This window comes from Musca vetustissima, unplaced genomic scaffold (assembly GCF_032173495.1).
Source record: "Musca vetustissima isolate MV318-11 ecotype Yass unplaced genomic scaffold, APGP_CSIRO_Mvet_v1 utg43444, whole genome shotgun sequence".
NCBI lineage: Eukaryota > Metazoa > Arthropoda > Insecta > Diptera > Muscidae > Musca > Musca vetustissima.
Genome location: NW_026877807.1, coordinates 90,431 through 117,240, shown reverse-complemented (window position 1 = coordinate 117,240; position 26,810 = coordinate 90,431). Strand labels below are relative to the sequence as shown.

Sequence of the window (26,810 nt, the reverse complement as noted above, 5' to 3'; positions counted from 1 at the left end):
TGTTCGCGAGCATTCGCGAACATTTGTTCGGCAGCTCTTGGAGTGTTTGAGAGAAAAAATTCTCCGAAAGATCTATGGGCCGATCTGTGTTGACGGTGAATATCTAATGAACCACAAGCTTTACTATCTATGCGCGGACATCGATATAGTTAGTCGTATTGAGCTGCAGCGACTACGGTGGCTGGTCATGTTGCGCGAATGAATGAGACCGATGCGCTTGAAAATCTCTTTAAGCTCGGCTTATAGAACAACAATAAAGTCACTGAATAAATGATTTTAAAAATCTGCTCCTTGAAAAAAAAAAATAAATATCGACGCGTGTAAAAATGGTCATTTGAAATAAAAATGTAAAAAAAAAATCACGCACAATTGTTGCTTTGAAAAAAGTTTTTAAAAAAATGTGCAATCTATTGGCCTTTAAAAATTCAGAATAAGTTCTTTAAAATTAAATCCATGTAATGATCAAAATGTCACTCTGTTTCTTTTATCTTGTATATTGACTTTATTTACATAAACATTATTTTAAAATAATAATAGCCTGTCAATGTCATCAATACCCCATAATATTTTATTTTCGTCCTTTATTCAAATCAGATTAAATCACCTCATACAATTACCTTTTCAAATTGTAAGAATATAACATGCAATTTAATACACACATTCACACATACAGAGACAAAGACAATCAATGTTATCAATTTTGAAATTTATTTTTATTATTTTTATTCAATGTCCCTTGCAAAACATAAAATAAATCCCTCTCTCTCTCTCTCTCTCTGTCGTATTCACATATAATTTTCATAATTTGCCATTTCTCTAACAGCAGTGTCGGAACGACCATCCGTCGAAGATAGAAGAACAAGCAAAGGCAAAAATTACCATTTATATGTAGCGTATCCTTATAATAATCTCAAATTTGAATACAGACAAACATATAACTAAATATGGGTCTCTCTGTGTGTGTGTGTGCGGATATGTGTATGTCATTCTCCCTATCTGGGTGTTGTTGCCATATCATCTGGGTCGGGGTAAAGAGTGTGAACTAATAATAACGGAACTGTGAAATAAGGAAATATGTTTCACATTATATTATATACAGATATCCTATTATTTTAGCTTTTTTCTACCTCAATCCCCTCCAACTTTCTTCCATGTCCTTCTCTGCTCAGGCATTGCAATTTAACTCAATTGAAAATAGAAACCAACATTTGTGGTTTCAATGCTGGTGAACGAGAGAGAGCTTGAGAGAGGGGTGGGAAAATAGAGTGGCAAGAAAGAAATCATTTCAAATAGAATTGAAAGTCAATCTAATGATATAAAATTTATATTGTAGGTTAATGGCAATATCTATATGTGTATGTGTGTGTGTTGTATGCTTATTTGCATTATAGAGTGTATTTGTGTGTGAGTCTTATATAAACTAAATTTATTAAATAAACCAAGTTCAGAAAATGAATGTATGCATAAATATTAGTTGAATTTATAGTTCATTCTATGATACAGGGTGTATATTCTCGATGCCGTATAAAGAACATAGCATGGATTATATATAAGTCTGTATTTATTAAATTTAGATAAAATAAATGAAATTTTACTAGAAATGAGACATATTTAAAAATGAAAAGTGGACTTGTTGAACCCATTTTAATACCAAAACGTAAATAATGTACACTAATGTTGTTAATGTTGTATGGTAAATTTTATTTTGTTATATAACAATAGTAACAGAGAGTTCGATGAATATTTTTGATACAATTTTGATCCATTGGCTTCAGAATATAGACGATCAGCTCTTTATTCGACGAGCTGGAAACGGTCGCTGGAACCTGGTACGCATCATCTTCGAACTTGATTTAAGTTTGAAAGAAATATAGCGATATGCAAAGTTCGGGTGAAATTGGTTTCTCTCTTCCAGAGTAATTGTGCCCAACAGCCAGATAGTGATTTGTAAATCGGCCCAGAATTGTCTGAAACGGATTTGGTCTAATGAAACTTGGGTTCAAAACAAATATTTCAATGAGGAACATTTTTATCTTGGCAAAGTGTATACAGTGGCTCCATCGCATAATCGGACAAAAGTATTTCTAATATAAATGTATTCTGAACTTAAATAAAAGTGTTAAACATATATTTTTTTGCATTTATTTCGACTTCACATACATAGCTCTCCGAACAGAAAAAAACAACATTTCTAACGATAACTGTAAATATCAGTAGAAAAACAAAAATAACTCAATTTCTTGCGCTCATCGCATAATCGTACAAAGCATTATATCAATGCTATAAGTCCCGTTATTATGAAAATATGCACTTCAAATATGTATTTTGTTTATAATTTTTATAAGCCTTAAAAGTAAAAACAGTAGAATAAAATATGCCGAGGAGTATTTAATAAAACCAGAAGATTTTTGGAAGCAGGTAATTTGATGATAGATCATCTTAAAATACATTTCTATTGATAGTTTTCATTATATTAAGGTTCTGTTTACTGACGAAAGCGAATTTAATTTGCACGGATCAGATGGAAAGATGTATGTGTGGCGTAAGCCAAATGCTGAATTTAATCATAAGAATACAAAAGCCACTGTTAAGAACGGAGGAGGTTCTGTTATGGGTTGGGGTTGCAGGTCGAGTGCGGGAGAAATGGAAAAATTTGTCTACCTCAACATTTTAAAACAAAATGTAAAGCAAAGTGCAGACAAATTGGGTATCGCGAACAACTTTGCCTTTTATCAAGACAACGATCCCAAGCACACATCAGGTGTCGCAAAGCTTTGGTTGATCCATAACTGCCCCAAACTTATACAAACACCTGCACAGAGCCCAGACCTTAACGTAATTGAGCATCTTTGGGAAGAATTATATTATTTTCTCGATTTTTTGTATTTTTGCACATTGATACTTTGCTTTGTCCGATTTTGCGTTGAACACAATAAATTGAGTTAATTTTGTTTTTCTGACGAAATTTACTGTTATCACTAGGAAAGTTGTTGTTTTTTGTATTGTTCAGAAATATAAGTAAGTAATGTGTAAATAAAAGCGAAAAAAACTACACATTTACACAATTTTTTTGAAATGTATAGCATTATTATATCTGACAACCACTTGTCCGATTATTCGATGGAGCCACTGTATATACCCTCATTATACATATGGTTGCGGATATATAAAACACCAGTGAGGCCAGTTCAAAAGTAGGACGGGGCCTTGTTCGTGTACCATTTCTATGAAATCGAGCAAAATTATGTATGGGAGCTATATGTATATCTGGACGTAATTGAGCAACCGTTACATACATCATTTGGTATGCTGCAGTACAGTTCGCTGTCAACAATTTTATCTCGCTTTACTATCTGGTACACAAATTGCATGACCTCAGAAAAATTAAATATATAGGGGTTATATCTACATCTGAATATATTTTACAAAATCCAATATGCGTTGGTACGTTGTGCACTAATTCATCGCAATCGGAAAAACTTTAATTAGTTGGTACACCACTTAGATGTAATCGGATGGAGAAATATATGAAAGCTATATCTAAACCTAAACCATTTAAAAAAATCGATTTCAATCCAATTCCCTCGGCAATATTTCATGTAAAGCGAACGAACATAGGCTACTCGGTGCACCATTTGCATGAAATCGGACGAAAATATATAAGGGAACTGTATTTAATTCTGAACAGATATTCTTGAAAATTAACATACATCATTCTAGACTTAATTCAGTACGATACTGATGGAGATAGACCCATGGTTCCTTTTGAGAATATACATAGAATCACTTTCTGAGTCGATTTATGCATGTCCGTCCGTCCGTCTGTCCATGTTAAATTGTAAACAAAGTGCAGGTCGCATTTATGATCCGATTTGGATCAAATTTGGCACAGCTCATTTGTTTGGCCCAAGGACGAACCCTATTGGAATTGGGAAAAATCGGTTCAGATAGCTCCCATATATATTTTCGTCCGATTTAAGGAAAATGGCGAACAAAAGTCCCTATATATCTTTCGATTTGCACGAAAATTAGCACAGCGTAATGAATAAGGTCTAGAATGATGTGTGCAAAATTTCGTGAAAATCGGTTGATATTTAGATATAGCTCCCATATATAGCTTCGCCCGATTTTAGGTAAATAGTCCAATAAAGTCCCTGGAAATCTTTTGATTTGCACGAAATTTGGCACATTTAAATATAGCTCCCATATATATTTTCGTCCGATCTAATGTAAATGGTCCATCAAAGTCCCTATATATCTTCCGATTTGCACGAAATTTGGCACAGCGTATTGGATTAGGTCTAGAATGATGTGTGTTAAGTTTCCTGAAATCGGTTCAGATTTAGATATAGCTTTTATATCTGACCAAATGAAAAATTTAGTATCGGTTGCAGAATGACACGTCTATGAATCCAATTTCATTTTACTGGTCCTTTAAAAATGCGACGTCTGTTAGGATTCATCTGTTGAATATACCCAAAGTGGTGAAGGGTATCATATAGTCGGCCCCGTCCGACTTTTCTACTTTCCTTACTGGTTAATTATGGGTTGCACGATATATTAAGTGTATTTTCCATTGTACATTTCCTAATTTTCAGTGGTGTTTCTGACGTTACTGTTTTCTTAGAAATGTTCTCTCCCTCTCTGAGTTTGTTTATCATTGTTTGTTAGTAGCCTACCATTACGATCTTTAATTGCTTGTACTGGTATCCTGGTACACTTTCTATTTGTGAGGCTATCTATTGTTTGTTGTACCTTTCTCATGTTATTCTGGCTAGCTGCTTCCTCGGCTGTTTTTGGGGCTGCCATCTATCGTTGCCTAAGCCCAACAACTCCTTAAATCTTGGGCAGTGGTTGAGGTCTTTCCTTTTTTAGTGTTAACATTTTTCCACTGGGGGCGTTTTATCCTGATATTCTTATTTCGGCAATTCGCATGTGTTGATATTGATACCGAGTTTGCTGATCTGACCTTAAGGGTTCTTTATTGATCTGACAGTTTATAAGCCCATTATAATTGCCACAATTCAACTATACACGACCTTAGTAAAATATTCGTACTTCCTTCCTAATTTTATCTATATATCCCAATAAAAAGAAATATTGTCCCGAATTCTCTATCAATGTAAATGCCATTAAATTTAGTTTTTCCTGCCATTGTTGTTAATAAAACATCCATTAAATTAGTCTGATGTCATTGTCACACAAAAATAAATCCCCGCTGTTAATGGGATTGTTATAAACTTAAATTACATTTAGTTAGAAACATGGGTAATTTGTAAACCCCATCCCAAAAAAAAAAAAATCCAAATGTGTAATAAACATTTAATTGATAGTAAATTTTGTTCTGTTTTTTGGGGTATATACAGACTAACACAACGACATTGCCATAAAATTAAGATGGCATAAACAAATCAGAAAATCAATTAACAAAATGTTGTCTACAAATTATAATGAACGACAACAACAACAACGAACACCATATATAATTACTTAATGTTTTATATGAGACTAAATTATAACCCATCCCTCTCTCTCTCTTTACAGATAACTACGTGGTAGTAACATTTTTTCCATCCATCCCCAACGAATCTCAGGGTAATAGAAGAAGCAGAAAGGAAAAAGAAGGCTGGCTGTGTGGTGGTCGGTCACACATACACATTCACTCAAGGCATACTAAAAACCAGGGCGTTGACTTGTCTACACCATCAATAACGACCGAGGAAAATCCGATATTCCAACATGTCCACAACACCAAAAGAAAATCATCATCAGCCTCACCATGCCACAGTTCAAAGTCATACGATTTTGACCCAACTGAAACAGGCTTCGGCGGGAGCAGCCTCAGGATTTTTTACACGAACCATTACCCAACCATTTGATGTCCTCAAGATACGATTCCAATTACAACTGGAACCCGTGAGTGAGGATCATCCCTCCAAATATCGTTCATTGGTACAGGCCAGTAAGCTAATCTACAAAGAAGAAGGTCTCTTGGCCTTTTGGAAGGGTCACAATGCCGGCCAAATGCTCACCATGCTCTATACGATATTCCAATTCTGGTCCTATGAACAAATCGATTTGAAGTTACGTCAATACGAATATTTGGATCAGAATAAAAATACAAGGCATTTTATTAGTGGTGGTGTGGCTGGGTGCGTGGGAACCACAATCTCAATGCCATTTGATGTGGTCCGCACCCGGGTGGTGGGTCAAGATCCAAATCGCAAAAGCAGTGTGATACACATTATTCCAAATATTATCAAAACTGAGGGGTTCTATGGTCTGTTTCGTGGTCTCGGTACGACACTGATACAAATTGGCCCTCTGATTGGCTTCAATTTTGCCTTCTATCACAAGACCAATGATCTGTTTATGAGCATGGCTGAACCACCCAATCATCATTTGCCGGTGGTGGTGCATTTGTTTACTGGCGGTGTGGCCGGTGTGGTCTCCAAGGCCATTGTCTACCCCCTGGACTTCATTAAGAAACGTCTACAGCTGCAAGGTTTCCAAAATGCCCGTCGTACCTTTGGCCGCAATCAAGTGTGTTTCGGTATTGGTGAATGTATACGGCTGACCTATCGAGAAGAAGGTATCCTGGGCTTTTACAAAGGCATGAATCCCACACTCATTAAATCCGGACTCACAACAGCGCTCTATTTTAGTTTATATGATATTTTCAAAGCCACCTTTGTACCCGAATTGGAATCTGACGACTCATAGATATACTCTCCTAACTGTTAAACTGACTTTATACGTTTACGTAATTAAGTTAAATTATTAATTAAATCTATACTTCTTACAACAACAAATAATATATGACGAAAAGATGATATTGAAAAAAATATTTAAAAACAAAAACACAGAAACTAGAAAAGAAAAACTATGCTACTCAGATGCTTGAAATGTAACTTTAAGACAAATATATAAATAAAAAAATAAAAACAGGAAAAATTACTCTATATTTTAAGAATTAAGGTTTTAAGAATTAAGGTTATAAGAATATAGGGGTATCTGGGGCTGACTTATTGTTCTATGAAAATGTGATAAATGCAACTTTTTATAAATCTAATTAAAAAAATAAGTTATAGTTGACTTTTGGATTTTTTGTAATTCCTTTCTTCAACATGGGATCCTTGCAAATTGTTTTTATATTAAATCTCTCATTCCTCCCTTTGCAAAACCTCGAAATATTTACCAGAGACCCCTGAATACGTGAGCTGTTCGGAAACTTCTTAGCCGGTCAATGAAAGAGAATATTTAGTTTATCAAAAATATTTTTATTTTTCAATATAACCTCCTGAAACTTCAATACACTTAGTCCAACGCTTTTCTAGCAATTTTATCCGTTGAATAAAATAGTTTTCCTCAAGGTCTTCGAAATAATGGTTTATAACTGTAATTACATCTTTATTTGAGGTAAAACGCTTGCCAGCAAGGATTTTTATACCCTCCACCATAGTATGGAGGGTATATTAATTTTGTCATTCCGTTTGTAACACATCGAAATATTCATTTCCGACCCTATAAAGTATATATATTTTTGATCAGGGTAATATTCTAAGACGATCTAGCCATGTCCGTCCGTCTGTTGTAATCACGCTATCTTCTGAAGGAATTGAGATAGGGTGCTGAAATTTTGCATAGGGTTGTCTTTTGTCTGCAGGCAGGTCAAGTTCGAAGATGGGATATATCGGTCCACGTTTAGGCATAGCTCCCATATAAGGGTATCCGCCAAATTTCAGTAGTTTGGGTATCTTGAGCGCGTTTTTCAGCCGAATTCGCTGAAATTTGGTATATTGGGTTCTTATTGGGTACTAAGTGTCTCCACAAAAAATTATAAGTATGGGTCCACTTTTTCTGGTAGCCCCCATATAACGGTACCTCCTAATTTTCAGTATTTTGGGGGTTTTGGTCGTATATTTCCACCAAATTGGCTGTAATTTAGTATTTTGAGTTCTTAATTGGTACTAAATCTCTCCACAAAAAATTATGAATATAGGTCAATTTTTTCTGGTACCCCCCATATAACGGTACCCCTCAATTTTCAGTATTTTGGGGTTCTTGAACGCGTTTTTCAGCCGATTTCGCTGAAATTTGGTAGATTGGGTTCTTATTGGGTACTAAATATCTCCACAAAAATTTATAAGTATAGGCCCACTTTTTCTGGTAGCCCCCATATATCTCCACAAAAAATTATGAATATAGGTCCATTTTTTCGGATAGCCCCCATATAAGGGTACCCCAAGTTTTCGGTATTTTGGGGTTCTTGAGCGCGTTTTTCAACCGAATTCGCTGCAAGTTGGTATTTTGTAGTCGTATATGGTAACAAATCTCCCTACTAAAAATTATTTATATTCGCACCCTTTTTGCCCATATAACCGCCTTTTTATTATTTAAAATAGTTATCTGATTTGTTCTGCGTTTTGAGTTTGGTTCTAAGACTCTGTTGTAATCATTTCACCTGCGGAGGATAGAACGTAAAGTTAGATAATGTACTATATATGAACTATAGCCCGGATTTAGGCCTAGCCCCTGTGTGGGACGTACCAGAAGGAGTGGACCGATATTTCCCATCTTCGAACTTGAACAAAGTTTGGAATAAATAATAAGATAGGCAAAGTTTGGATGAAATCAAAATTTTCTGAAATGGATTTGGTCCAAAAAAACGTGGGGTCTGGAACCAATATTTCGATGAGGCACATTTTCATCGTGTTAAAGTGTATACACCCTCATTAGCCATAAGGCTGAGGGTATAATAATCCTTTAAAAATTTCTAAAATTTTTATTATGGTTTACATAATCCGTTTTTAGAAATGTCGGTATAGGTCCAATTTTTGGTATGTTCCCTATATTTTCATTTATAGTACCTGTCAATATAATTATAGTGGAGGGTATCCAAAGTTCGGCCCGGCCGAACTTACCGCTTTTTCACTTATTTTTATATTAAATTTCTCATTCCCTTTGCAAAACCTCGAAATATGTACCAGAGAGGATTTCAGCCATTGTTCAAACAATCTTGTGCGCTGGTGCGTTATCTTGATGAAATTTGTTTCTATGTTTTACGAGTAAACCAGGACGTTTTTCTCGAATGTGTACATTTAATTGATCCAAAAGGTTGCAATAGTACTCTGAATTTATTTGAAGTCCTTTTGAAAACTGTTGCCTTACCAGTCGATTGAATTGTTTTTGCCTTCTTTGCGGCACTTCCTCCAGCTTCAGTCCATTGTTTGGATTGTTCCACACGATGCGTCTTTTTTGAACACATGTTTCTATATGAAGGAATTGCCAGATCGAAACAAAATTCAACATGTGTTCAACAGAGATGGAGATGGAAGTTTCCAAAACACTTAACTTTTTTTCTGTTTATACCGCGCTTTTAGTGCTAGGCTAAAAAGATTCCGAACAGCCTTCGTATACAAAAAATGATCGCTTTGGTCTGATCAAAAAATTAACACGTTATTTATTCATCAATAACTATCATGTCCCCTTGAGAATTACTTTTCCCAAACATCGTTTTTTTCCAATCCTCGAAATAACCAACAATTTTCAATTTTTCTTTTTATCTCCTCAATTTTAGTCATCTGTTTTGGAAAGAGGTAAAAATCAGTGGGTTTAGTCCCCGGTGAATACGGTGATGGACACTAGAGTTGGTCCATCGAGTTTCAGCTGATTGCTCTTTTTAGTTCGTCTCTTTTAAGTAAACTAAATCGGTCTTGTAGTTTAAACGTTCACAATAAAGTTATTTTATTCTGCTGTTGCTTTAGATCGGTCGTTCTTTCAATAGTTTTGGAAGAGGAAAACGCCATTGGAGTCGTTGAAGTATTGATGGACCCATAAGATGTGGATTTTTAAAGAAATGTTTAAGAAGAATCGATAAGAAACATTTTAGAAGAATGTATGCACATATCGACGCCTCCGAACCATAGTATGCTAAGTCGACTTAGCATGTTTTAAAGTTCTTTACGTTTTTAGATACTGCGGTTCTTAATTTAAATTCACTGAAATTTTGGTAATCATCGGCCAATCCAAACCAAAGTTATAAGCAAAAATGTACATAGCATGGCACGTACGATTAAAGAAACTTCCATACTTTGAAAACTTCTACTGAAAAACTCACTTTTCAGACTTAGCTTACTATGGTTCGGAAGCGTCGATATGTAGTGTAGGTTTTTAAAGAAAAGTATCAGAATAAATCTTAAGAAAAGTTTTAGAAGAATTAATCCTTTATGCCAACAATTCGTAGGGTCCACAATTGGTGAATTTATGTAGTCTAGGCAAAAGAAAAATTATCGACATCTATTACCAAATCCGTGTTTAAAATACTCCATTGGCTGTCAAAAAAAAGTTATCCGAAAGTTATCCACTGTATGATAATTTCACCATGAATATTTTCCTCTCGCTGGTCTAATTAAGAAATATTTTTTTTCCGACCATTGTAATATTGTATCCAGCCATCGATGTCATCGGAATATCAGACGTATGAAAATGATTAAATGCATGAAGATTAAATGCATGATCTACTACCAATCGTTCCTGGTTCGAAATAGTTGCTTTAAACTAGTTCGCTTCAGAATGACAACACTCTATCGTTCAGTTCATTTGGTCATTGAATCTAAAGGAACTTTGTGAACCAGAGCAAAAAGGATCGACTGGGTCAATAGAAATTAAATTAATGAATGAACAGACCTAGTACCGGTCGTTCCAGGTCCGGAATAGTAGCTTTGAACTAGTTCGTTTCAAGTTCCTTTTGATTAAGTCGTTCGATTTTGCTCTCGAATGAGGATATTGCACAATTTTAGACATCTCAAAGGCTCTTGCGCATGTAATTCCATTTTATACATAAAATGTTAATAATGAATGTTTCCATTTCCCCGATTTTTACGTCTATGTTTTTTGTCTGTCAAAAACAAGCTGACATATTTGACTGATATTGAGGACAAATGGAGAACATCGAACAGACGTTGCCCATGAAATTTGAAAAAAAAAATACGTCCAGAGGAGGTATTTTTCGACTAAAGAAGTTGTAGTTTGTTTAGCAGCTCCTAGTTCATATGGGGAAACGTCCGAAGGACCCAGATATATTGGTGGACTTTTTTATGTTGTTTCGATTTTGTAATTAGTGTGTTGAACATCAGTGCGTGTTGAACATCGCCAGTGTTCATCTTCGTATGTTTTATAATTTGCCAATTATTTTGCTAATAGAGGAATGTAAATTTAGGAAAAACAGTTTATTTTTAAAATTTCATAAAACAATGATTTCAGATCCAAACTATCCCAAAAAGGTCTCAATTAATTTACTAAACTCAGAAGAAGAAGAAAAAACAAAATATATCTTCATTATAACCATGTTATACTATAATTTCATTTAATTTGTAATTATTATATTGCCATTGTATTAGCGCCCCATGACAACTTTTATGATTGTCGCTGTGTGTGAGTGTGTGTTATTTTTTTAGATGTATGTATGTATTTGATTCCTGTCTAACATCCGCTATATATACTCTAATGAGCACTTCCTTCATATACGATATGCCATGAACCATGGCCAATGTGTGGGTAATCAGAAACGGATGCATCGGACCCAACGGAAATGGTCAATCATGAAACATACAAAGCCACCATTGTTGAGTAACCACTGGCAACTGATTGAAAAATTTATACAGTGGAAATGTTAAATTATTGCAAGCACAAAAATATAAATGTTAAGTATATAATAAAATAATGCAGAATATTGACAAAAATAAAAGTGAAATTATTTATTATTTAGTGAAATTATTATTCCAGCAATGAATTGATTTTTAATAGTTGAAATTTTATTTTGACATATTTGCATTTAAAGTAATGGACAAGCAGTAAACAAAGGGAACATACGTACGACACCATCTATGTGAGTTGAGAGTTCAGTTCAATGCTAACTTTCGTTATGGGAAAAATAAAATGTTTCCAAAGAAAAGGAAACAGGTCAATTGGAAATTGGTCAATAAAGTGGACAAACTTCTATGGAAATCAAAAAACTAGTTATTAAACACTTTGCATGTGGTAAATCGGTTCGACGTTTGGGAAATCGTTCATAATTGAAAATAAACCTCATTGCGGCAAGAAGCAGATATTTTCTGACTCGGACAAACGATGGATCGTGTAGAAAATTAAGAAAATGCCTAAGCTAAGTCTCCAAAGCCGACTGTCATTGTGTCCCAATATCATAAAAAGGATGTAAATTCTGAAACAATTCGAAACTCTCAGAGAAATAACTGCCATAGAAAAAAAAAATATTTAAATATATGAATAAACATGAAGAACAGACTGAAATGTTTTTCGATCGTTTTTCCTTTTATCAAGACAACGATTCGCATATATTCAACAACACACAGTTTGAGCTAGTCGTAAAGGACGATTGGAATCTAATAAATGGCTTCCTGGGAAGTATTAGACCTCAAAGAGGAGTCCCACTTTCATGTTGATGCAAAAACATTAGTATTTTGATTTTTTATAGTTTTGTTTTATGTACAACTTTAGATAAATGAATTTCTGGATCTGAGTTGATGGACAGCCACACACAGCCTCTATATGACTTGAAAAAAAAAAAAAATATTTTAATAAATCTACGCCTTGTGTAGTCCTTGTAAAAAAATATTTTAATAAATCTAAGCCTTGTGTAGTCCTTGTAAAAAAATATTTTAATAAATCTACGCCTTGTGTAGTCCTTGTAAAAAAATATTTTAATAAATCTACGCCTTGTGTAGTCCTTGTAAAAAAATATTTTAATAAATCTACGCCTTGTGTAGTCCTTGTAAAAAAATATTTTAATAAATCTACGCCTTGTGTAGGCCTTGTAAAAAAATATTAAAAACCAGTGAGCGGAGCAGTATAGTCGGACGGGACCGGCCATACGATACCCTACACAACTACCACAGATCTTTATCTTTCTGCGGATTTTTATTCCGAGCCTGGGTAATATTTTCCGAATATTACCGATATTCGGTACATCCCTTTTAGTTACTTGTCCATACTCCCTTCACCGTGGGTTGTGTTGTGATGTTCGGCTTATAATTGTAGCCTATAGATCGAATCAAAGAAAAAAACACAAAAATTAAAGTCGGTCCACTTCATCCCAAAATTATTATCTGATCATCACCGAAAATTATAGGCGTTGTCCTTGACCATAACGATCAGCGCTATACTTCCGCCCTCTAGTGTGGAAATGGGTTACTAAATAATATCTCAGTGCGTAAGCACCCGTAAATATTTATGCAACTCCCACATCCGAATACATACGACCATATAATTAGTATCAATTTAAAGATCAACCACTCCTGTTGAACATACTATCAATTTCTCGTATATATGTGCTTTTATGCCATAGAATACAAATTTTGTCAATTTTCACACAAAAGTATGGGTCCATTTGACCCGCTAAATATTGACCGATCTTTATCAAAACAGGCATGCTTATTCTTTGGCCCGATCACCTTCTCCATGCGATGTTTAGGCCATAATTGCGGCCTCTGGAGGGACCAGAAAATCAGACAAAAATTAAATTTTTGGTCCATTTCATCCCCTAAATATTAACCGATCTTTTCAAAAAACAATAGGGGTCCTCATTGGGTATAACCCATCCTACATGCAAAATTTCGTAAAGATTGGTCCATAACTGTGGCCTGTATCGTGTTTACAAATTATAATGTACAGATGGACGGCCGGACACAAATGTCTAGATCGATTCAGCTGGCCGAGATATCACGATCGGTATACTTAAAGGTGGGTCTAGGAGCAATATTTCGCGGCGTTACAAACTCTTGAGGCTGCACAAAGCTATAATACCCTGACAACATAGTTGTGTAGGGTATAAAAATACACGCCTAATATAGGCATTGAAACAATATTTAAAAAAATCCTCGCCCTTAAATATCCCTTGAAAAAATATTAAGAAATCCACGCCATATATAGGCCTTGAAAAAATATTTCAAAAAATACACGCCTTAAAAAAATCTACGGCCTATATAGGCCTTGAAAAAAAAATTAAAAAATATAAATATCCTTTTTAAATTCCAAGCCTTTTATAGACCCTGAAAAATAATTGTTTAAAAAATGCACGCCTTTTAGAATTCTTCAAGAAAATGATTTAAAAAATGCAAGCCTTACATAGGGCCTGAAATATAAATCTTAGAAAAATCCATGCCTTATAAAGATCTTGGAAAATCAATCTTTAAAAAATTCACGTCTTAAAAAGGGGTTGAAAAAATTACTTAAAAAAGCCACGCCTTATATAGAAATGAACTGTAACATAAATCTTTAAAAAAATTTACGCTTTATATAGGTCTAGAAAAAAATATTGAAAAAAAAATCCACGACTTATATAGGCAATGAAAAAATATTGAAAAAATCTACGCTTTATATAGGTCTAGAAAAAAATATTGAAAAAAAATCCACGACTTATATAGGCAATGAAAAAATATTGAAAAAATCCACGCCTTATATAGCGTCTGAAAAATGAATCTTTAAATAAACCATGCCTTATAAAGACTTTGAAAAAATATTCCTCCAAAAATCACGCCAGAAAAAATATTCATTTTATAATCCACTCCTTATGTTACACCCAAAAAAATTATTAAAAATTTGTTAATCGCCGATTAGGTTGGAGAATTTCTCTCAAATAATCTCAATTAATTCTATACCAATTTTAATAAAATTTATGATGTTAACTTTATTCTTCATGGTGTATGAGAACCTAGTATAGTTTTTCGTATTCAAAGTAACTTAAATACTATTTCCACTTAAATTTTATTTTACTCCTTCATTTCGCATTAAACCGGAAATATTATTTAAAAGAGATCCCCCTATTTTAATACATATTGCTACTTTCTGCTCTATTTATTTTCATTCCTTGTCATAAATACTGTTTGTGTGCGAGTGTGTGTGTGTGGTGTATTTTATGGTTCAATAATGATACCAAAAGGGGAACATTATTTATGAAATATGACAAACGTATTTTCTCAACAGTTGGTGGAACTGAACTACGAAATGATGCTACGGTTAAATATCAATTTTCTTTCGCAACATGGGTTGTCCATTTTGTCAAGATAAAAAAACAGAGCTGAGGAAAAACTGTTTCCTTTTTTTGTGGCTTTGACGCAACGGGGGGAAGAAAAATTTACTATTAAGGAAGCGGGACAAGGTAGCAAAAATAATGTATCTATGTATGTGTATGGAAAACGAAATAAAAATTGAAGTATGCATATTAAATTGGACTCCCTCGAACTTTTTTTCTTTCGAGATAGTTTCACATATTAATTCTTCTTCATCGTCTTGTCTATGTAAAACACTATGATTGTATTTCATCATTCAATTATCGCCTAGTGAGTTATTCATTTTTCCAATATGAACAAATTGAGAAACGAAAGTTCGCTGAAGAATTTTTCATTTATGGCTGGTTCAGTACTGCTCCAAGCGACAATACCATCACACCAAGCATTCACAGGCACACAGTCATATCTTGGCTCAATTACACTCACAGCTGTTTTATTTTTTCAAGTGATGGCAGAGACATGCTCTTCCATCGAAACTAGTGCGAGGGTATTTCCATTTTAATAAATATGTTTTCTTTTCTGTCTTGGTTGCCACTTCTTTTCAATGTTTTAAATATCATCTTTATATAGTTAGTTGTGACACTTGTCGTGTCCTGTTTCACTGTTCTTTTTTTTTTGGGGGGAGAGGACGATGATATGTACAAATTTTGTGGCTGATAATACCTTTGAATCTTTTGAAAGAGGTAATAGTGGGATGAATGGGATTCATAACGTCCTAGGAGAAAATATTTATAACCAACTCAATAATATTCTTGACAAATATCCTGGCTTTTATAATCCCTGAAAAAATGTTCTTGAAATATCCTGGCTATTATAGGTCCTAAAAATATTCTTGGTAAATATCCCCAGCAATATTTTTTGAAAAACATCCTGGCCTTTATTACTATTACTACTATTATTAAAATATTCTTGAAAAAGTCCAAACATATATAGGCCCTCAAATATTCTTCGCCAGCAAAATATTCTGGAAAGAACATCTAGACTTTTAAAGCCCCTGCAAAAATGTTCTCGAAAAAATACTGACTTTTATAAAAAATATAATATAAAAAATATATATAATAAAAAATATAATAATAATTAATAAATAAAAAATGTCCTGGCTTTTATAAGGCCTGGAAAAATACTAGAAAGTATCCTGGCTTTTGCACGGTCTCAAAAATATTCTTTTAAAAGTCCTGGCCTTTATAATCCCCACAAAAATATTCCTGAAAAATGTCAGGGCTTTTATAGACCATCAGACTTTTATAGACTCTAAAACAAATCTTGAAAACCCTCCTGGCTTTTGTTACCCCTGAAAACATGTTATTGAAAACAATCTGGCTGTTGTAGGACCTCAAAAATATTTTTGAAAAAATGTGATTCGAAAATAGCATAGCCCTATAGGCCCTCAAAATTATTCTAAAACATCCTAGCTTTTGTAATCCCTGCAAAAATGTTCTTGAAAAATATCGTGCTTTTATAGACCCTCATAAATATTCTGGAAAAGCATCCTGGTTTTTATAGGACCATAAAAACCAGTAAGGAAAGTAGTAAAGACTGGCGGGGCCGATTATATGATACCCTTCACCACTTTGGGTATATTCAACAGATGATATAATGAAATTGGATCCATAAACATGTCACTCTGCAACTTATGCTAATTTGTTCATTTGGTCAGATATAGAGTTGCAAATATCAATGGGACAATCGTTGATTATTTGGATAATATTTCAATGAGACTTCCCAGAGATTGATTTATAATAACTTCATTGTACAAAATTGTGTGGCATTTGGACAAACTTTGGGTCTTTGGGCACAATCTATAAAAAGCCAGAAGAACAAAATATATAGGAGCTATATCTAAATCTGAACCGATTTCCACGAAACTTAGTACGAAAATATAAATGGGAGCTATATCTAAATCTGAACCGATTTTCACGAATCTTAACACACATCATTTCTAGACTTTATTAAGTACGCTATGCCAAATTTCGTGCAAATCACACCATTTACATAAAATCGGACGAAAATTTATATGAGGGCTATATCAAAATCTAAACCGATTTTTACGAAACTTAACACACATCACCCTAGACTTTATTCAGTACGCTATGCCAAATTTCGTGCAAATCGAAAGACATATAGGGACTTTGATACACCATTTACCTTACATCCGACGATAATATATAAAGGAACTATATCTAAATCTGAAACGATTTTTCCCAATTTAAATAGGGTTCGTCCTTGGGCCAAATAAGTAACCTATGCTAAATTTTATCCAATTCGGATCATAAATGCGACCTGTACTTTGTTTACAATTTAACAGGGACAGACAGACGGACGGACATGCATAAATCGACTTAGAAAGTGATTCTATGCTTATTCTCAAAATTCGTATTATTAAAAATTATTCTAGTTTTTAAATTCCCCTTAAAATATCCACTCCTTGTTATTGCTTTGAAAATATTAAATAAATGTTAAAATATTTCAAAAAAATATTTTATAAAAATCCAAGCCTTGTTGTTGGTCGTTTGAAAAAAAAATGTTCTGCACACCTTGTTGTTGCTTTGGAAATCCACGCCTTGTTGTTGCTTTTGAAATCCACACCAGGTTGTTGTTTTAGAAAAATCCAGGCTTCGATAGCCCTTTTCAAAAAATTCTTTAAAAAATCCTTTTGAAAATATTCTAAAAAATCCACGCCTTTTGGCTCATTAAAAAATACTTAAAAAATCTAAAATATTATTAAAAAAAAAATCCACACGGGTTTGGGCCTTTGGAAAATTCTCCCTTTGATAGCCCCTTGAAAAATATTATTTAAAAATCCACGATTTGATATCCCCTTGAAACATATTCTTTAAAAAATCCATGCCTGTTTGGTCCCTTAAAAAATCTACGCCTGTTTGGTCCTTAATCCTTTGATTCTTTAAAAAATATTATTTAAAAAATCCATGCCTGTTTGGTCCTTCAAAAATCCACGCCTGTTTGGTCCTTAATCGTTTGATCCTTTCAAAATATTGTTTAAAAAATCCACGCCTGTTTGGTCCTTAATCCTTTGATCCTTTAAAAAATATTCTTTAAAAAATCCACGCCTGTTTGATCCTTTAAAAAAATATTCTTTAAAAAATCCACGCCTGTTTGATCCTTTAAAAAATATTCTTTAAAAAATCCACGCCTGTTTGATCCTTAATCCTTTGATCCTTAATCCTTTGATCCTTTAAAAAATATTCTTTAAAAAATCCACGCCTGTTTGATCCTTAATCCTTTGATCCTTTAAAAAATATTCTTTAAAAAATCCACGCCTGTTTGATCCTTAATCCTTTGATCCTTTAAAAAATGTTGTTTAAAAAATCCACGCCTGTTTGATTCTTTAAATAATCCACGCCTGTTTGATCCTTAATCCTTTGATCCTTTAAAAAATATTCTTTAAAAAATCCACACCTGTATGATCCTTTAAAAAATATTCCTTAAAAATCCATTCCTGTTTGGTTTTTTAAAAAATATTCTTTAAAAAATCCATGCCTGTTTGGCCCTTTAAAAAATCCACGCCTGTTTGGTCCTTAATCCTTTGATCCTTTAAAAAATATTCTTTAAAAAAATCCATGCCTGTTTGGTCCTTAATCCTTTGATCCTTTAAAAATATTCTTTAAAAAATCCACGCCTGTTTGATCCCTTAAAAAGTATTCCTTAAAAAATCCACTCCTGTTTGGTTTTTTAAAAAAGTTTTCTTTAAAAAATCAACGCCTTGGTCATTTGAAAAATATTACTTAAAAACCACACCTTGTTGTTACTTTGGAAACATATTCTTTAAAATATCCTCTCTTGTTTGTCCTTTATCAATTATTTTAATATTGCGGATTCCGTCCCCAATGTGTGTCCTTCGTTGAGTTGTCCAAATGCAAAACTATATTTAAAGTGACACCTTTGTTTAATTTGACAGCGGCATTGCGCTTGCTGTAAACTTTTCATTGAGTATTGCGACACTGAGTGTTGTGATGATATGGCAACGGCTGGTGGCGAGGACGACGACAACGAAGAATGACACGAAAAGCGTTGAACAGCGCCATTGGACTCTGGCATCCGGTTATATTGCGTTAGCAGTCAAAAAGAAACTGCTCGAGAATGAACAAGTGTCACAAACGTTTTCAATGTATGTTTCACCTGTGGTTGCATGCTTTTCAATACCATTCTGCGTTTTGCACCCACCACTCTATAAAGTGCAGGAGGATATATCAAACTAACAAAAAATGAAGTTGTCATCACTGGTGGGATGACATCGTTATCGTCACATCATTGTTGAAAGACGATAATTTTTTTGAAAGGGAGAGAGGGGCAGAGACGGAGAAGAGAGCTCAAATCCATTGGTGTGATGACATGTTCGCAGGAACCATAGGTTATTCCACTTTTGCGCTCGTCAAACACTAGAGCTAGAAGTACTCCAAGTGTGTGTCGTACAATATTCCCTTTTTTCATAAACTGTCAATTACTTTTGAGATTTTCAAAATGGCTTGACTTTATTTGATATCATTACAGCAGCAGCAACACCAACAACAACGTTGAATGATATAGTTCAGGTGATTTGTTCTGTGACATGCTGAAATTGGATTTGGGTTAGATGGGTTCGAAAATGGAAATAAATGGGAAATGTGGTTTGCCAAGCATTTAGTTAGCTATTGCTGTTAATATCTGTCTGTCAAAGTATTGCGAAATTGAGGGCAATTTGGACAGGCAATGTCCCATTCAATGGAGAGGGATATTGGGACTATGAGGAGTACTAATGCATATAGGATCGGAAAATTATATAATAAGGGTTCTATATTCCCTTTTAAAAATATGAAAACTTATATTATTTCTATTTGAACGCCTAAAAATGCAGGTCAAACCACAGTAGTGATTGTATCAAGGTATCGATCTATTAGAAACAATTTTTGAATGGTTCTATAATAGTCTATATAACTTTTCGTATCAGTTAACAGGTAACAAATGTGAAGATGGTTAATGGTCATACTTCCCAAATCCAACCAGTAAACATGACTGTATCAGTCTGGAGCAAAAACCTGCCTTCAAAATGTTTTTTCTCTTGGATTAAAAAACAATGTAAAAGTCCACGAAGTGCGATAAACGGTCATAGGGGAATAAAATCTTGATCAAACCTTCTGAGGCAGGCGTATCCTAAAATTCAAAGACATAAAACGAATACAAGATGGAAATGATCGTTTCAGAAAACCAGATGAGTGAAGGATGGTAGAAGAAAAGAGCAAGAAAATTGCTATGATCATTAAAAATCAGCAATGTGTGGCCCTAAGGCGAGAATTGTCTAAAATCCACAAACACACTAATGATGTGGGTGTAATTGACTTACCACCCTCAGTTTTTCACAGAACGATACTCCCTATGACGGACGTGGTATACAGTGCTGTTACTTCGGTTATCGAAGTGCCATCCTCTAGTCAGCAAAAACTGTCAAGTATGGCAAGGCAAGGATACCGACTGGACGACGTGTAGCTGTTTCGAAGGACACCAAATTTTTTTTAAAACTTATGGCTATGAAAAGGATGATATCGACAGAGGAACAGAACCCTTCTGCCAAAAGTCTTCGATGCTGCAGATAGTTCCATCTTATGTCTAGTATGCATTGTTAACTGCTAAAAAGGTCGGTGAGAAGGCAGGGGTGACGAAAGTAGGACCAAATTCTTTTTAAAGCTTATAGCTATGGAAAGGATGAGATCGACAGAGGAACAGAAACCTTCTGCCAAAAGTCTTCGATGCTGCAGATTGTTCCATCTTATGTCTAGTATGTATTGTTAACTGCTAAAAAGGTGGGTGAGAAGGCAGGGATGACGAAAGTAGGACAAAGTAGCAAGTCTTTGAAGGAAATTTTGAAGCGTCTACTTGATGACTAAATAGTAAGAGATCAAATTAAGAGCCTTTTATTGATATCCACTGTCATCCAAATAGCTAACGGACGAGGTTACCAACGAGTTAAAGGCTTTGGTACAGGCACATTTTCCTGTAGAGATGAAGAACGTGACAGAAAAAGATAGCATGTTGAGGATCGGGATGGAAAATTATACATAGCTTCTGGTATAAAATAGTAGCGGTGAAGAAGGATTCCCCAGAACCAATAAGAGAAGACGGTATAGATTGAATATCACCTTGCCAAGATGAGGTCAGAATAGCAAATAATTGGCTGAAGAATAATAAAACAACAGGTGCCGATGGACTACCAGCCGAACGATTAAAGACCGGTGGATGCTGATGCTGATCAGAAGCATGCATTAACTGATTTGTACAATTTGGCTACATGTTTAGTATAATTTGGCAAATGATTGGAACCTCAGCATCCTGTGTTCCGTGCCCAAAAAGAGAGGCAAGACGATATGTGCCAACTATAGAGAAATTAGTCTCCTTCGCATCGCATATAAAGTGCTATCGAGCGTTCTGTGTCAACGATTGATGCCAATGGTCAATGATATTATTGGATCTAATCAATGCGGTCAATAGGCAGATCACCTATAGATCAGATTTTCATACTGCGCCAGATCCTGGAACAGACCCACGAAAAACACATTGACAAATTCCAACTATTCGTCGACTATAAAGGCGCATTCCAGAGACCAATCCGCTCGGTATTCCTGCAACATAATCGGGCTATTAACTTTAACTGGCATAAGGTCCGCAGTTAAATTCGGAAATGACCTCTCAGAACCCCTCAATACCGAACGAGGATTCAGACAAGGTTACAGTTTGTCATGTGACTTTTTTAACATCTTGCTAGAAAAGGTTATCTCATACAAGGCTGAACAGAAATAACAATCGGTACACCAAACGACACATGTTACTCGCCTACGCCGATGACATCGGCATAATTGATCGAACACTGCGAGCGGTAACATCCAACGAATTGAGAAGGAGTCTATTATTGTGGGACTGACAGTACGTGACGAGAAGACGAAGCTGTTGGTATCAACGCGCAACTCGGTATTCCTGCAAAATTAATAGGTCTATTAATTTTAACTGGCACAAGGTCCGCAGTTAAATTCGGAAATGACCTCTCAGGATCCCCCAATACCGAACAAGGATTCAGACAAGGTGACAGTTTGTCGTGTGACTTTTTTAACATCCTGCTAGAAAAGGTCATCTCATACAAGGCTGAACAGAAATAACAATCGGTACACCAAACGACACATGTTACTCGCCTACGCCGATGACATCGAACACTGCGAGCGGTAACAGCCAACGAATTGAGAAGGAGTCTACCATTGTGGGATTGACAGTACGTGACGATTTGATATACCCTGGTACCGGAGGAGAATAGTTTTGGCCAACAGAGACTACTAGTGTCTGAGTAAGCAATTTAAGAACAAGGCCTCATTTCGCCCGACCAAACTCACACTATACAAAACGCTAATACTTCCCGTGCTGATGTATGGATCTGAAGCGTATTCGGCGTGATTAAAAAATGTGCGGGATCGAACTTTCTATGGCCAGATATTCATGTAATTCCGAATGTATGCTGTTAGAAGAAATGGTCAAAGAAGTCTCGAAATGCAACATGACGATCCTCCATTGCCAGCGTAAGTACGGTATCAATGTTCGATGGCACAACGTCCGCATTTGGGCGACTTATGATTGAATTTATTATACCAGTACCCTTGTTCGAACAATACACGTAGTAAGTTGTGAATAATGATCGCACAAAGATTTTCACTAGTTATTTCCATTGTTTGGGTAGGCTTGCAACACATGCTCTGCACCTGCTACTTTCCACGCACCCAATCTTCTTGGAAATCCGTAATCTTCACCTCGGCTCCCTTACTTTTCTTGTTAGTTGTTTCTCCCTAGCTGCTTTTTGTTGATTCCTCCTCTCCAATCCTTGCCTTTCTGAACTTGAATTATACAGCGTTGGATTCGTAGTGTCCCTTACTCTTAGTCTTAGCAATTGAAGACCAATCAAAGCCTACAAGAAAGAGAATCCCTTGTTTGTTTTCTTCCCAATGAAAGACTTTTTTCATCAACAGTAACTTGTTCTATAGAACAAAGTCTTTGAGCATGCGTTCTATCGTGAAATCGCTGCCCAACCTCTAACGAAGACCGTTCCTTTTTATACCCTTCACCACACTGTAGTACAGGGTATTATGTCTTTGTGCATATGTTTGTAACAGGCAAAAGGAAACGAGATAGACACATGGTTCCTTTTAAGAATATGCATAGAAACACTTTTTAAGTCGATTTATGCATGTCCGTCCGTCTGTCTGTCCATGTTAAATTGTAAAAAAGTAAAGTTCGCATTTATGATCCGAATTGGATGAAATTTTGCATAGGTCACTTATTTGGTCCAAGGACGAATCCTATTGAAATTGGGAAAAATCGGTTCAGATTTAGATATAGCTCCTATATATATTTTCGTCCGATTTAATTTAAATGGTGTACCAATGTCCCTATATATCGTTCGATTTGCACGAAATTTGGCACAGCGTAATGAATTATGTGTAGAATGATGTGTGTTAAATTTCCTGGAAATCGGTCCAGATTTAGATATAGCTCCCATATATATTTTCGTCCGATTTAAGGTAAATGGTGCGCCAAAGTCCATAAATATCTTTCGATCTGCACGAATTTTGACATAGTGTACTGAATTAAGGCTAGAACAACGTGTGCTAAGTTTCGTGAAATTTGGTTCAGAATTAGATATAGCTGCCATATATATTTTCGTCCGATTTTATGTAATTGGTGCATCAAAGTCCCTATATATCTTTCGATTTGCACGAATTTTGTTATAGGGTACTGAATTATGTCTAGAATGATGTTGCTAAGCTTCGTGAAAAGATCCATTGCTAGGCCGATTGACACAATGTACTGATGTAATATAAATTAGTCTCTGGCAAGTTTCCCTGAAATCGGTCCAGATATATTCTACATATGTTAGGATACATATGTAGAATATACCTAAAGTGGTGAAGGGTAAGATATAGACGGCCAAGTCCGACTTTACTACTTTCCTTACTGGTTGTAATGAGGAATATATTTTTCCTCACCAGATTAAGATTCATTGCCTGCGACTAGGTTTCAATATTATTTGAGGACTTACAGTCAAGCATATTAAGTAATCCCCCTTCAATTCACAGCTGCCCTGATCGATGGGTCACCTTCTTGCAGTGGGAGTTACATTCTCTATCTATGGGTCTCCGTTTTTATACCCTCCACCATAGTATGGAGGGTATATTAATTTTGTTTTTCCGTTTGTGACTCATCGAAATAATCATTTCCGACCCTATAAAATATATATATTCTTAATCAGGGTAAAATTCTATGACGACATAGCCATGCCCGTCTGTCTGTTTTAATCAATCTAGCGTTTAAACGAAATGAGATAGATCGCCAAAATTTTGCATAGAGTCGTCTTTTGTCTGCAGGCGGGTCAAGTTCGAAGATGGGCTTTATCGGTCCACGTTTAGGCATAACTCCCATATAAGGGTATCCCCCAATTTTCGGTAGTTTGAGGTTATTGAGCGCGTTTTTTAACTGAATTCGCTGAAATTTGGTACATTGAATTCTTATTGGGTAGCAAACCTCTCCACTAAAAATTATAAATAGGGGTCCATATTTTCGGATGCCCCCAATTTTGCGGTATTTTGGGGGGTTTGATCTCATTTTTCGACTGAATTCGCTGAAATTCGGTACATTGAGTTCTTATTGGGTAGCAAATCTTTATACTAAAAATTATAAATATAGATCTTTTTTTTTTTGGGGTAGCCCCCATATAAGGGTACCCCCAATTTTCGGTATTTTAGGGTTCTTGAGCGCTTTTTTCAACTGAATTCGCTGAAATTCGGTACATTGAGTTCTTATTGGGTAGCAAATCTCACCACTAAAAATTATAAATAAGCGTCCATATTTTCGGATAGCCCCCATATAAGGTGCCCCCAATTTTGCGGTATTTTGGGGACTTTGATCGCATTTTTCGACCGAATTCGCTGAAATTCGGTACATTGAGTTCTTATTGGGTAGCAAATCTCTATACTAAAAATTATAAATATAGGTAATTTTTTGGGTAGCTCCAACAATTTTCGGTATTTTAGGGTTCTTGAGCGCGGTTTTCAACCGAATTCGTTGAAATTTGGTACATTGGGTTCTTATTGGGTACCAAATTTTCCCACTATAAATTATAAATATAGGTCCACTTTTTCTGGTAGCCCCCATATAAGGGTACCTCCCAATTTCCAGTTCTTGGGGGCGGGGGGTTTTGACCGGATTTTTTCACCGAATTGGCTGTAATTTAGTAATTTGTGTTCTTAATAGGTACCAAATTTCTCCACAAAAATTATGAATATAGGTTAATTTTTTCGGGTAGCCCCCCTATAAGGGTACCCCCAATATTCGGTATTTTAGGGTTCTTGAGAGCGTTTTTTAACCGAAAATTTGGTATTTTGTAGTCGTATATGGTAACAAATCTCCCCACCAAAAATTGTTAATATTCACCTCCTTTTAGGGGTAGTCCCCGTATAACCCTCTTTATACCCTTCACCACACTGTGGTACAGGGTATTATGTCTTTGTGCATATGTTTGTTACAGGCAAAAACAAACGAGATAGACACATGGTTCCTTTTGAGAATATGCATAGAATCACTTTCTGAGTCGATTTATTCATGTCCGGCCGTCCGTCCGTCCGTCTGTAGATGTTAAATTGTAAACAAAGTACAGGTCGCATTTATAATCCGATTTGGATGAAATTTGGCACAAGTCACTTATTTGGCCCAAGGACGAACGCCATTGAAATTGGGAAAAATCGGTTCAGATTTAGATATAGCTCCCATATATATTTTCGTCCGATTTAAGGTAAATGGGGCACCAAAGTCCCTCTGTATCTTTCGATTTGCATGAAATTTGGCACAGAGTGCTGAATTAGGTCTAGAATGATGTGTGCCATGTATCGAGAAAATCGGTTTAGATTTAGATGTAGCTCCTTAGATGTAGCTCCCATATATAGTTTCGTCCGATTTAAGGTAAATGGTGCACCAAAGTCCCTATATATCATTCGATTTGCACGAAATTTGGCACAGAGTACTGAATTGGGTCCAGAATGATGTGTGCTATGTTTCGTGAAAATCGGTTCAGATTTAGATATAGCTCCCATATATAGTTTTGTCCGATTTAAAGTAAATGGGTCTCCAAAGTCCCTATATATCTTTCGATTTGCACGAAATTTGGCATAGAAAACTGAATTGGGGCCAGAATGATGTGTGCTAAGTTTCGTGAAAAACAGTTCAGATTTAGATATAGCTCCAATATATATTTTCGTCCGATTTAATGTAAATGGTTCAGCAATGTCCCTATATATCTTTCGATTTGCACGAAATGTGGCACAGCGTAATAAATTAGGTCTAGAATGATGTGTGTTAAGTTTCCTGAAAATCGGTTGCAGAATGACATGTTTATGGATCCAATTTCATTTTACTGGTCCTTTAAAAATGCGACGTCTGTTAGGATTCATCTGTTGAATATACCCAAAGTGGTGAAGGGTATCATATAGTCGGCCCCGTCCGACTTTACTACTTTCCTTCCTGGTTTTATATTAAAATAGTTATCTGATTTGTTTAGTGTGTTGGGGTTGGGTAGTCGTTACGGGGAATAGTCAATTTTTACCCCACAAAGACTATTTAGCCATCTGTTGTAAGCATTCCGCCTTCAATAATGAAATATATCGGCAGACATTTAGGCATCTCCTGAATATAGTGATACCT

At 35.3% G+C, this 26,810-nt stretch overlaps 2 protein-coding genes across 2 annotated transcripts in view; one reads left to right on the top strand and one right to left on the bottom strand.

Annotated features, from left to right (window-relative positions):
* LOC133322471 (sodium channel protein 60E-like) overlaps window positions 1-4,809 on the bottom strand; it is a gene marked incomplete at its 3' end in the record, with an annotated part of 114,708 nt that extends 109,899 nt beyond the window's left edge. The window contains exon 1 of the mRNA XM_061531466.1: window positions 4,680-4,809. Coding sequence (XP_061387450.1) covers window positions 4,680-4,809 — 130 coding nt within the window. The remainder of the gene's footprint in view (window positions 1-4,679) is intronic.
* Window positions 4,810-5,739: 930 nt separating this feature from the next.
* On the top strand, window positions 5,740-6,723 carry LOC133322470 (mitochondrial thiamine pyrophosphate carrier-like). The gene has a single exon (XM_061531464.1). It carries the CDS (start codon window positions 5,740-5,742, stop codon window positions 6,721-6,723), a length of 984 nt encoding a protein of 327 aa, XP_061387448.1.
* The last annotated feature ends 20,087 nt before the right edge of the window (window positions 6,724-26,810 follow it).

Excerpts from the sequence above, each read along its gene's own strand:
- LOC133322470 (XM_061531464.1), top strand. The coding sequence starts at position 5,740 with ATGTCCACAACACCAAAAGAAAATCATCATCAGCCTCACCATGCCACA.